This window comes from Drosophila navojoa, chromosome 4 (genome assembly GCF_054131105.1).
Source record: "Drosophila navojoa isolate 15081-1374.11 chromosome 4, UAZ_NAV_1.0, whole genome shotgun sequence".
Lineage (NCBI taxonomy): Eukaryota > Metazoa > Arthropoda > Insecta > Diptera > Drosophilidae > Drosophila > Drosophila navojoa.
In genome coordinates, this window is record NC_142892.1 from 3,458,233 (window position 1) to 3,470,977 (window position 12,745).

Sequence of the window (12,745 nt, forward strand, 5' to 3'; positions counted from 1 at the left end):
GCATTAAGTTATTTTTTCCCTCTTCATTTTTTTTTTTTTTTATTATTTATTTATACATTTATTTTTTCTCCAGGCATATAATATATTTTTATTTCTTAAATACATTTTGAAGCGATTGTTCTCCAACAAATTGCACTGGCATCTGTCACTGCCTGCATGCGGAAGGTGTTCTTGCAATTAAAAGCTAGTCAAGCGAACGCAAAAGCGATTGCAGCCATTAAATTATATTACCCGTACAGTAGAGCCTGTTAGTTGTGGATCATTTTGATTTCTTTTAGTTTATGTAAAACAAAATATGTTAAATTGATAAAATACATTTTTCCATTCAATTTTATTAATTTATTATTATTTTTATTTTTATTTTTTGCTAATTAAACATTTTGAAATAAAGTTTCTAGATTGATAAATCGAAATTTTTGTTTATCTAATTTTTTAATAATAATTTTTTTTTTAATTTTTGATTTATATTATAAAATATATGTATTTTTTTAAACATATACATTCATTAAAAATCTTCATTTAATTTATTTCTTTAGATTTTAAGTATTATTAATGAGTATTTGCACAGTTTTTAGCAGGAAGCAGAAGGAAACCAGAAGTAAATAAATAAATATTAATTTGTCTTATTCTTAAATCTAATAATTTATTAAAAATTTTCATAACTAGTTAAGCTGTACTGTGTAACTATTTGAGGCTCGAAATGTGCTTGTTCAACTGCTGTTTTTTGTCTTTACTATTTTTTTTAGTTAAGGTGCGTAACGAAAGCTTGGGACAAGTTTTTGATGCGGATTTTGCATATCATTTCGGCGCCATGAGGAACTGTGCGCAGTATATTAATGCTAGCTTCTGGCTATAATGATTAGCGCGTAGCAAATCGTAAACAACGTTAACGCCCTCTTGACCTTTACGACTGTCTGGTGTCATAATTAAACAGAAAATTACTTAGATTGAGGAAGTGCGCTCATTGGAGCATTACTTTTCCCACGCACTGTCCGAGTGTGTTGTAGCGGTGTTGGCAGCTCTGATTTCTGCTGGTAAACAAAGCCAGCAACAGCTGTGAGCTGATGCCGGACAAGGCCAACCCTTAGAGAACAGCAACGTGTGTCTTTTGTTTACAAACTACAAGAGCCACCCTGGCAGCCGTCTCTTTTATCCGCTCTCGCGGAGATGAAGAGCGGCAGAGGCATTGCGCATGCGCCTGCTCAGCTGCTGCGCGCATCCATTGAGATGCTGCTCCCATCGCATTGATTTTTATCCAGAGTCCAGAAAACGAGTTTCAGCTTAATCCGCACCCAAACTGCCGCAGTTCAAGTTGGAAAATTCGGCCTGGCCGCAGAAAAGTTGCCGAAAAATTGTGGAAAATTAAGAAAATACCTTAGAAAAACTAAGGTAAAGTGAAAATTGAGTATTGCATTGAAAACTCAGTGTTTATAAAGTAATTCTTTGCCAGCTGCCAGTGTGAAAGAATTCCTATACATATACATATTTAACTATGCCAGGCCTGCATATTAAATAGAAAGACAACTCCCAGAAGCAAGGACAATGGATTTATTTGGCAGGACTTGGCTGCTATGCAGCATCATGTCTCTGCTATTGATTGCACGAGGTACGTGTGCGGGGTTGTGGTACTTGCCTTAATTGTGGGCGGGTTATATAACGAGAAGCAAGTGAACTCTTTATATTTATAACAATTTATAAACTCTCTCTCTATATATATAAACTTTTTTTTGTAAGCCAGTTGAAAGCCCAGAAACTAGCAAAAATTTTACAGCAATGATTTGATTTTTTTCTTAAATTTAATACAAAACGCGCAAGCAGCGACGCCTTGACAAATTCCGCAAGTCTTCTAATTAGCCAACAAAACAAGCAGCAACCAACCGACAGCCAACAGCCAGCCACGGCCTCTGCCTCAGCCACAGCCTTAGCCACAGCAACCAACCTCAGCCTCAGCCCCAGCATCTATCTGCCTGTGCCTGTGCCTGTAGTACATATGTATATATATATATGTAAATCTATATATATATATACATTAATATAGTTAGACAGCTACAACATCGACCATGTTTGAATAAGTATAATCATAGAATCGACTCGACTGTGGAACTGAGACTTGAGGAATTTGCCAAAGCGTCGCTGCTGCAGCGCTGCCAAAAAAAAAAAAAATCATTAACAAAAAATTTACGACTGCGCCGATCATTAAATGCAACTCTTCCAAATTTTATATTCCATATAAGCGATATACTCCTAATCATTAGTAGCCATAGACTCTTTCTCTCTCTCTCTCTCTCTCTCTCTGTCTTTCTCCTAGCACCCGCTCTTATAAACTATCAAAAATATATATCAAATGCAGCTTAGATCTTCTTAGCTATTTAGCTACTCTATAACTATAAATCATATATATATAATATAATGCTTTAGCATACTCTATCTATATACTCTTTAATTCCTATACCCTAACTTTTAAATACTCTAATCAGCAACTATTTTCATACCAATCCACCTAATCTTAGCCAAACTTTTTAGCCCATCTCTGCTTTTGTAACTAACAAATTTTTCCCTTTCACCGTAAAATACAAATCGAATTATGAATTTTGTACTGCCAAGCATAGCAGATGGATACACATGAAAAGCAACCGAAAATATCTATGAAAACCAAATCGAAATTGAAACTGAAAATGAACAAAAATCGAGAAAACAAAAAGATTTCTGTATCAACTGCCGAATCTTAATTCATACTCCTTCTGTTCTGAGCAGTCCAATCTAGCGAATATATCTAGGAATCAATCTATCTGTAGTCTGTAAGTGCTTAGACATAGCTAGTGCAAAGCAGAAGTTCCAAAATGTGGTGTGTACTTAGAGCACACACACACTCGCACACACACACACACACCTAAAAACATTTATACATACATACATTCATAAGTGCCCACATTCGTAAACTTCCCTTGCTCCGCTCCTGCCCATCAAAATAAATAGCTTAACTGCAACTTGAAACTCTGCGAATACCCTATAGACAAGTGTAAAACATATGTATATATACATACATATATAAGATATAGGCAGCTGCTGTTTGTGCTCTATATAACACACAAGCATAACCCGGTCACACACTCGCACACACACACACGCACACACACACCTTTATATAGCAGAGACATTGCCATGCAGCATTCGCATCCCAGTTTTCTGCTCATGTGCTCTGCAGCTCTGCTCAGCTGTCAGCAGAGAGAGCGAACCAAAACTCTCTCTCTCTCTCTGCTTTGCTCTCTCTCGCGTCTCTTTAGCTGTCCGATAAACGTAGCTGTCAGCGATTGTCATCTAGTTAAGCATTTTAGAGTTGTTCCTTTATATATACATATGTGTGTAGCGCAGTGGCAGGGCAGCCCCCTAGTCGAGCACACCCGTTTCGCACCGTTATTGTAACTAGCTCTAGGACTGTTAATTATCAATAGAGGTCCTTGCATTACAGAGAACACTGTGCGGGCTGGAAGTTGCTTTTGGCAATTCGTTTCGAGCGCGCACAGCTGCTGAGTGCAATGGCGTCACATGCGGCGTATACGCAACGTAGGCTCCAAACAGACAATCAAGCACAACTACACTTATATACAACAACAATGTCATCTTTAATTTTCCCTAGTTGAAAGCTTTTAAAAGAATCGGCGCTAAGTCTCTAACTCTATAAACTAGTCAAAAAAGAAAAGGTGAGCTTCGGCTCGCCATCTCTCTCTCTCTCTCTCTCTATCTCTATCTATCTATCTGTTTCTCTGTCTCTCATTTGAAACATAAACAACAAACTACAACAACTAAAACAAACATTAAAGAAAGAAAAATTGTGCTCATATATGTTTGTTATGTGTTTTTTTTTCCTATTCTGTGTCTTCTTCTTACCCCATTTCTTTATTTTTATAATTTCGATTCTCATTTTGGTTATTTTGTGTTTCCTCTACTTCTTCCTGTTTCATTTGACTCTTTTTGGTTGTGTGTGTATTCTTCTGTTTTGTGTTTTTTTTAGTCAGTGCATCCGAAGACGAAGAGCGCCTGGTGCGTGACCTCTTTCGAGGCTACAATAAACTCATACGACCCGTACAAAATATGACACAAAAAGTTGGAGTAAGATTTGGTTTGGCGTTCGTACAGCTAATCAATGTCGTAAGTGTTCCATAACAATCAAAAATTATGAAAAAAAAACAAAAAAACAAAAACTAAAATTACTAAATACCACAAGTAATAGAAAAAATACCAAAATACAAAAATACTAACTTATTAGTAGCGTGTAAAAACTGTTCCATAAATAATAATAATAATACTAATTCTTGAGTTTTGTTGCTGCCAAAAATCGCACAGTGCGCCCCAGCCACGCCCCCCGCCCCCCAAATACACGCATGCACATGCCATAGATATATAGCGATGTATGTATGTATGTACATATCTATGGTATATATCGAGTATGTCGAATCAGTGGGCGTGGCTAGCCCGCCAGCCAAATTTCGTTGATTTTTGGTTCTTATGCTTTGTAAATACTTAAAAATTACACGTGTGTTGCCTTGACTTTGTATTTGTATGTTTGTAGTGAAACTTCATGCCTAGCATAATTACGATTACTAACTACTTAAAAACAACTTAAACTAACAACAAATGTAAACTAAACAATTGATTGCATTCTTAACAATTAACAACTAACAAAACTCTATATATATACCAAACAACAACAAGAACAAATGCAAAAAATAATGTCTTAACTTAACCTTCCCACCCGCTCTCTCTCTCTCTGAAATGCGTCTCTCTCTCTCTCTCTCTGTCCCAACAAATATATATTCGCATTGATTCGCTCGAATCACAAATATATATATATATATATATACCTGCATATATATATATATATCAATGCATATACCAAAATATATATGTTACGTATACGCAACGTAATGCGTATTGAACGATCGATTCTCTGATACAACCACCACCACCACCAAACCATCACCACAACCAACCAACCACCATCATCACAAAAAAAAAAATCTCAATCAAAAATCAACTTATTCGAAAATCAAAATGAAATTGAATTGAAACCAAGAATGAGAAAAATCAAATTATGAAATCAAACGTTTGGTTACGTTTGGTTTGGTACGACTATCAGCTGCAATGGGATGAGGCTGACTACGGCGGAATCGGGGTGTTGCGACTGCCCCCGGATAAGGTTTGGAAGCCGGATATTGTGCTCTTCAATAAGTGAGTAAATGGCTTTAACTCTACTAATTCAACTCTGCCAAAAAAACTGTCCACCATCTCTATCTCTCTCTCTCTCTCTATATATATATATAAATATATATATAATCTACTGTACAATGTATTTTGAATGTTTACTGTACTTAGGAGTTCAGTCTGTTTCAATACCAGCCACTAATCCAGCTCTCATTCTTCCCCCGTCCAGCGCCGATGGCAACTACGAGGTGCGCTACAAGTCCAACGTCTTGATCTATCCCACGGGCGAGGTGCTGTGGGTGCCGCCCGCCATTTACCAGAGCTCCTGCACCATCGATGTCACCTATTTCCCGTTCGATCAGCAGACGTGCATCATGAAGTTCGGCTCGTGGACTTTCAATGGCGATCAGGTCTCGCTGGCCCTCTACAACAATAAGAACTTTGTGGATTTGTCGGATTATTGGAAGTCTGGCACCTGGGATATTATCGAAGTGCCCGCCTACCTGAATGTCTACGAGGGCGACAGCAATCATCCCACCGAGACGGACATCACATTCTACATTATCATCCGACGCAAAACTCTGTTCTACACGGTCAATTTGATTCTTCCCACGGTGCTGATCTCATTCCTTTGCGTGCTTGTCTTCTATTTGCCTGCAGAGGCGGGGGAAAAGGTGAACAAAACCTTATTTGATTTTGGGTTGACCTGTTTATATATGTATTTTTCGATCGCAGGTCACGCTGGGCATTAGCATTTTGCTGTCACTGGTTGTGTTCCTGTTGCTTGTGTCAAAGATCCTGCCACCCACGTCGCTGGTGCTGCCGCTGATCGCCAAGTACTTGCTCTTCACCTTCATCATGAACACGGTGTCCATTCTGGTCACGGTCATCATCATCAATTGGAATTTCCGTGGACCGCGCACTCATCGCATGCCCATGTGGATACGTTCGGTGTTCCTGCACTATCTGCCCGCCTTTCTGCTAATGAAGCGTCCGCGCAAGACCCGTCTACGCTGGATGATGGAAATGCCCGGCATGAGCATGCCCGCCCATCCGCATCCCTCTTACGGCTCGCCCGCCGAGTTGCCCAAGCATATCAGCGCTATCGGCGGCAAGCAGTCCAAAATGGAGGTGATGGAGCTGTCCGATCTGCATCATCCCAATTGCAAGATCAACCGCAAGGTCAACAGCGGCGCCGAGCTCGGCCTGGGCGATGGCTGTCGGCGCGAGAGCGAGTCCTCCGACTCCATACTGCTCTCGCCCGAGGCCAGTAAGGCCACGGAGGCGGTCGAATTTATTGCCGAGCATCTGCGCAACGAAGATCTCTACATACAGGTGAGTGGAGTGTGGATGTTGCTTAGGGCATGCCTTGAAAGGTTTTTATTTACATTCATGTAACTTTAGCTTATCTCTTTCAACTGCCTCAATTCTTGAAACTGTTCCACTGCTTTTTTAACTATTTCAACTCTTTCAACTCTTTCAATACCTTCAACTTCTTAAACTTTATCAGCTGTTTCAATATCTTCTATTCTCTAAATTTTCGATTTTCAACTCTCTCCACAGACTCGCGAGGATTGGAAGTACGTGGCCATGGTGATCGATCGCTTGCAGCTGTATATTTTCTTCATAGTGACCACAGCGGGCACCATTGGCATTCTGATGGATGCGCCACATATCTTCGAGTATGTCGATCAGGATCGCATTATTGAGATCTATCGTGGAAAGTAAATGAAAATAAAAGCCACATAACGCTCCATTCAACTGGGCACACAACTAAAAGGTTAAACATTGCAAACGCAACAATAAAAAATAAAAATAAATTTAAAAACAAAAAGAAAAAGAAAACGAAAACGATTTAAGCGGATTTTTAGATTTTAATATTTAATAGAAAAGTAAAGAAAAGAAACAAAAACACGAATTGGCAAATGCAAATTTTACCAAACTATAAACGTTAATAAAAACAATTATCTCATTAAAGCTTCGACATTTAGGCATAGAATTCACAAAAAAAAAAAAAAACAAACACAACAAATCAAAACAAAGTTAATAAATCGCAACCAAATAAAATATGAAAAGAAAAAAAGCAAAAACAAACTCGACTAGCGGAATTGTGCAAGAGTTTTATTGATTAAAGTGTACGACTAATGAATAATAGAATTGGTTTAGTTTAAGTCGCAATGAACAATGAGAACAGCGGGAGTAATTTCAACTTGTTATGTTAGACAGTTAAGTGAACGTATTTAAGATTACAAGATAACTAAACACAATTTGTAAATGCTTCACGCACAGCAAAGAGCCAAAAATACAAACTATGTATGAATTGCCATAAAATACAAATAAACTCATAAGATTTCAATTGTAAAATGCAAATACAGAAAAGCAAAGAAAAATGAAACATGAAAAGCCACAGTAAACACTCAGTAAGCAGCACACAAACACTGAAACCTGTAGACACTACACCTCAGCAAAGCCAAACAACACGAAAACCAATAAAAATGCAAAGTTAATTAATAAAAAAACAAAAACAATAACAGAAAACAAACACACATACAAGCTGGTGCGAGACTGACTTTAAAAATACCCTATAAAAAGGCTCGACACTAAAATTAATATCCAACAAATTTTATTCTCTTCGAAATAGTCTTTTTCTTCAGTATTTTAGTTTTATTATTTTTTTATTTAAGGTTCCAAAACGAAAAAACTATGGGCGAGAAACTGAATACTAACAGTACACATGATTTTATCAGAACTCGAATGTTGTAAAGGTTTCTATAATCTTGTTCAATATTTATCGTTTTGATATACAAATAGCTTCTACCTTATCATCTTAAATAGACAAAAAACATGATATCATATGGCATATAAATGAGAGAGAACTATATTCAGTCGACAACATGTCAAAGTACCCTCCTTTATATAGAGCTGCAGACGCCACTCTCTTCATCTCTCTTCCTCTCCTATCCACCACCACTTCTTCTTCTCACTCTTGTTACATATTTCAACTCATATGCAATATAACCATTTGTATGCATACACCTGCCAATTGGGTATTCAAACACAAACTAAATCTACGCGAACTGAACGAAAAACTGGCTCAGCGCTTAGCGTTCAGCGCATTGCGCATACGCCGCGTAACCCGCCTAGCTAATTGGCTTATTAATTAATTGATATTGGCAGAGTATTTATGCACCAGCTGGGCGGCTGTCAATTCGAATGAGCTAAACAATTGTGGCTAATACAATAAATAACAGTAAATTCACACACACACATACACACATAGATACTCAGACTGAGATATGTCTCAAAGCGTTTGCCGTTTTATTGAAGGCACGATTTGTTTGTTTAGTCAACTTTGGCTATGATTGGCGAATATCTAAAAATATGCAAATTCTAAGGTATTTCGCACCCACGCGTAGCTGATTTGTCTATTTAATATTTATATTTATACATATATTTATATATCTGTGCTGATGATGAGCAGCTGGATAGTTGTATGGTTCCTGTTTAACACCTTCTAACCAGGGCCGAACGCCATAAAAACCCTAAGCACTTCAATAAAAACTAACTGGTACGCGTTGTTATTGACTTACAATCGTCGATGATTACCAGGCATAGTAATAGCTACAACAACAGCAACAACAACTACTACAACTAACAAAGGTTGCAGCATCACGACGATGACGCCGCCTGAGCCAAGCATCGCTTCGTCTCGTCTCGTCGCGTTGCGTTGCGTCGCGTCGTTGAGTCGAAACTCGTTAGCCGAGTGAAAAGCATTTGCCGGCCCCCCCATTCATTGAGCCGCTCAGCTAGCGTAGGGGCTGCTGTGGTATAAATTCGCCAAGGGAGAACATTTGGGCATCATTCGATTTTCAGATTTTGCAACGAAGACGTCGCCAGCTTCGCTCTGCACCCAGTGTCCAGTTTCCAAGTCAATCGATCGTTCGCTCGTTCGCTCGCTCGCTCGCTCGCCTCACATTTGGTGTTTCGTTTCCAGTCTTCGCTCGACTGTGCGCAGCCGCGACCAATCTCTCAGCCAGCATGGTGAGTGGACAGAGGCTGTGCTCGCGGCTTGATCAGGGTTTTTATTTGTCGTCTTGTTGTTCCTCTCGCAGCGCCTTCTATTGGCCCTGGTGGCGGCGCTAGCTGCGGCCGGCGTCTCAGCGGATGTCTCGCATCTGGACACGGATTTGCGAGAGGATGGATATCATTATAAGCAGCCGTCGCAGCCGTTTCCGCCGCCGCCCACCGGCAATGGCATTGAGGATTCGGGCTTGATTCCCGGACCGGCTCCCTCGGCACCGGAACCATCGTATGGACCGCCGCAGACGCAGCCGCCACGTCCGCCACCGCAGCCTGTGCCAACAGCGCCCAGCCCTTCCTATGGACCGCCGCAGACGCAGCCGCCACGCCCGCCACCGCAGCCCGTGCCCACTGCTCCTGGTCCATCATATGGACCACCGCAGACGCAGCCGCCACGTCCGCCACCACGACCGGTGCCCACGGCGCCTGGTCCCTCGTATGGACCACCACAAACGCAGCCACCGCGTCCGCAGCCGCAGCCACAGCCGCAGCCCACGGCTCCGGGTCCGTCTTATGGCCCTCCTCAGACTCAGCCACCACCACCACCTCCTGCTGGTCCGGAATATCTGCCACCTGATGAGCCACAGCCACCCAAGCCACGCCCCACTCCTCAACGTCCCCCACAACCTCAGCCACGCCCAGACTATGGTCCGCCACCTCAGCCCCCGAGTCCCCAACCACCAAGCCCACAACCACCAAGTCCCCAACCACCACGCCCACAACAACCTGGCGCTGAGTACTTGCCTCCATCGGGTCCACCAGCACCACCCACCTATCAGCCACGACCACCGACATCTGCTCCACCAGCACCGCCCACCTATCAGCCACGACCACCGGCACCACCCACCTATCAGCCGCGTCCACCCGCACCACCTGCACCACCAGCACCTACACCCAGCTATGTGCCACCTCCCGGACCCACTTATCAGCCACGCCCTCCAGCTCCACCAGCTCCTCCAGCGCCTACTCCTGGCTATGGTCCTCCTCCTAGTCCTCCCGCACCGCCCACTTACCAGCCACGCCCACCAGCACCGCCAGCACCACCCACCCAGGAATATGGTCCACCACCGTCTAGCCCACCAGCACCGCCCACTTACCAGCCACGCCCACCGGCACCACCTGCACCACCCACAGACGCTGGTTCGCTGGGACCCGATGGCTACAATTACAACAAGCCTGCCAAGCCGTTTACCTTCTAGATGCTGCCAACCGCAAAAGCACACACACACTTACACACTCTTAGTATTCTTAGCGTGAAGCATTCTGGACCCAATTGCTAGAGCTCCCCCTCCCCCACACAACCACCCACCCGCTCGACTTTTTAGGGTACACATTGTAAAGAAACCTTTGTAAAGCGTCGCTTCCAAATAAAGTAAAATCTAAACACCAAAACCAATTACGAGAAGCACATTTTGTCGGTGGTTCATCCAGTGGTTGGCCTCCGTTTTGATTTTTTTTTTTTGTTTTTCTTTGTTTTTGACAGCTGCTGACGCGTTCGAGACGGATGGCGAGATGCTAGCTGAAAATATCAACAGTTCAAGTGCATTAACAGCCGCCGGCCGGCAGTTGTTGTTGTGGTGCAGCGGGTCGGGTCAACTCAATCAGCGGTGCAATGGCTGCCACGTAAATGGCGAGGCATAGGCGGAAACTGAAACAGCAAAATGTTTATCAGAATTGCTTTGCAAATCCATAAATACACAGATCCACAAATAGCACTAGAGTGGTGCTCTGGCGCTGTGGTGCAGTGGTGCAGTGGTGCAGGCTGTTAGCGCCATACTTGGGCACGCATTCAAGGCGACAAAATCAATAGAAGCGAGTCGAGCGAATCACTTGTGTCACTCTCAATGATGCGGCTGACGGCGACGACGGCAATGACGACGACTCAATTCCCACCGGCTGTCAGCTAGTTCATCAGTCAATCAGTCTATCAGTCAATCAGTCCATCAGTCATTCAGTCACTTAGTCAATCTGTTCATATGTCAGGCGCTTAGTCAATAAATTGTTGCTGCTTTGTTCATTAAGCTTCGCATTTTGGCGCCCAAAAAAAGAAGAAAAAACTCCAACTGCAACTGCAACTGGTTGTGCAATGCTCTGGCTGCCACAGGGCTTTGTCACACACTCCAACACTGACACACACATACATAATTACATAAGCATTAGTGGCATTTGGCCTTCGCTACGGCTGTAGCTGCAGCTGGACACAGAGCTGGGATGCTGGAAGCTGACGAAGACACGCGCCCTTCGCCGCGACCCACTGGATTGCTTTTGATTAACGTCTTAACGAGTGTCTCTCTTGGGTGTGATTTATGTATTTTGCTGATACCCTGTGCAGAATGGGCAGGAATAGGGTTTGATGGTTGACAAAGAGTTGAGCTGAGAATCGGCAAAAACTGTTCACCATATGGACTAAACTTTTATAAATGATTTTTCCAGTAGAGTCGATAAATGTTTATTTTCGGTAATTAAATATCGAATTTTTGAAGTCTACATATCTATAATATAAGCCTTTATTTTCTACCTGAAATACGGCACGTATACGTAATCTTTTATCATATGAACTGATCACATACGTTGATGACACACCGCTAGGCATCTGGCCGTCGTGTATGCTCGCTTCTGCTACTCCTACCTGTTAGCTTGACGTCTCTTTGTGGCTGCAGCTGCAGCTTGTGGCAGACAGCCAGCTCGTAGCTGGCGTTTTTGCTTGATTTATGATTACAACGATTGAGATTTTTGCGGCATGTCAAAAGATTCGGCACGCATTGTGCTGATTAGTTTGGAGATTCATTGTCTGTGCTCGGCGCAGAACAAGTTCATTAGTTCATCAAATGACCTTATCAAATTCCATGTAACGACACCAGGTATCCCAAGCCGGAGCCCAGTTAGAGACAAAGCCCCATCCGGGTGTAATTTCCCAAACAAGTTATTCATAAGCCGGCGTAGTCAGCCAGCGCTTAACACGCAAATGTAAATAATTTGAACAGTAAATAAATACAATGCAGTAAACAAAAATTGGCTTATTGGAAAAAAAGAAACAAAATCAGTATTTCTTCGGGCTGCTGATGTATCATCTATGATCCATCGATCTTTGGCCAGCGGCAGAATGTTTTTTATCTTAGCGCATATTAATCTCGCTTCTTATTTTTGAATCATGTAGCCAATCAAATTCATTTGTTAGCTGACAAATTATAATTATGACTTAATCGATATGCCAGATGGCGTGGCAGAATCGTTTCGTCATGTTCTCTAATTACGTATACGCAACGTTGGCCCGCTGCGAACATCAAACGAAATCAGATTTTCGCAGGGCAACGCCTCTTGTAAATCAATCAAAGGCGAAATTGCCCTTGGCACAGAATTCCGTGGATTTCTACAATTCGGGCTGGCCAAGCAAACACCACAAATGGCAAAAAGCCAACAACAGAAGCCAGCAGCCAACAGACAACAGACAACAGTCGGCAGT

The 12,745-nt window shown here is 42.2% G+C and overlaps 2 protein-coding genes across 4 annotated transcripts; both read left to right on the top strand.

The window, feature by feature from the left end:
• The first annotated feature begins 1,230 nt into the window (after positions 1-1,230).
• Positions 1,231-7,042, top strand: nAChRbeta1 (nicotinic acetylcholine receptor beta1). Its single transcript, XM_018101885.3, has 7 exons — positions 1,231-1,389; positions 1,451-1,606; positions 4,013-4,149; positions 5,075-5,229; positions 5,432-5,876; positions 5,938-6,537; positions 6,766-7,042. Exons 2-7 carry the CDS (start codon positions 1,543-1,545, stop codon positions 6,928-6,930), a joined length of 1,566 nt encoding a protein of 521 aa, XP_017957374.1. The 5' UTR covers positions 1,231-1,389; positions 1,451-1,542; the 3' UTR covers positions 6,931-7,042.
• A 1,878-nt stretch (positions 7,043-8,920) lies between these two features.
• LOC108651943 (uncharacterized) lies at positions 8,921-10,674 on the top strand. Of its 3 annotated transcripts, none has more exons than XM_089260174.1 (3): positions 8,921-9,243; positions 9,315-10,266; positions 10,351-10,674. In XM_089260174.1, exons 1-3 carry the CDS (start codon positions 9,241-9,243, stop codon positions 10,479-10,481), a joined length of 1,086 nt encoding a protein of 361 aa, XP_089116300.1. In that variant the 5' UTR covers positions 8,921-9,240; the 3' UTR covers positions 10,482-10,674. The 3 variants fall into 3 exon arrangements, with proteins under 3 accessions (XP_089116300.1, XP_089116299.1, XP_017957378.1); XM_089260173.1 differs by having other exon boundaries at positions 8,922-9,243; positions 9,315-10,099; positions 10,130-10,674; XM_018101889.3 differs by having other exon boundaries at positions 8,925-9,243; positions 9,315-10,674.
• Positions 10,675-12,745: the final 2,071 nt, after the last annotated feature.

What these genes read in the sequence shown, in the direction of transcription:
- nAChRbeta1 (XM_018101885.3), top strand. Translation starts at nt 1,543, where the DNA reads ATGGATTTATTTGGCAGGACTTGGCTGCTATGCAGCATCATGTCTCTG. An exon ending in TCTGCTATTGATTGCACGAG is followed by an intron (nt 1,607 to 4,012) that starts GTACGTGTGCGG and finishes TGTTTTTTTTAG; the next exon opens with TCAGTGCATCCGAAGACGAA. An exon ending in ACGAAGATCTCTACATACAG is followed by an intron (nt 6,538 to 6,765) that starts GTGAGTGGAGTG and finishes CTCTCTCCACAG; the next exon opens with ACTCGCGAGGATTGGAAGTA.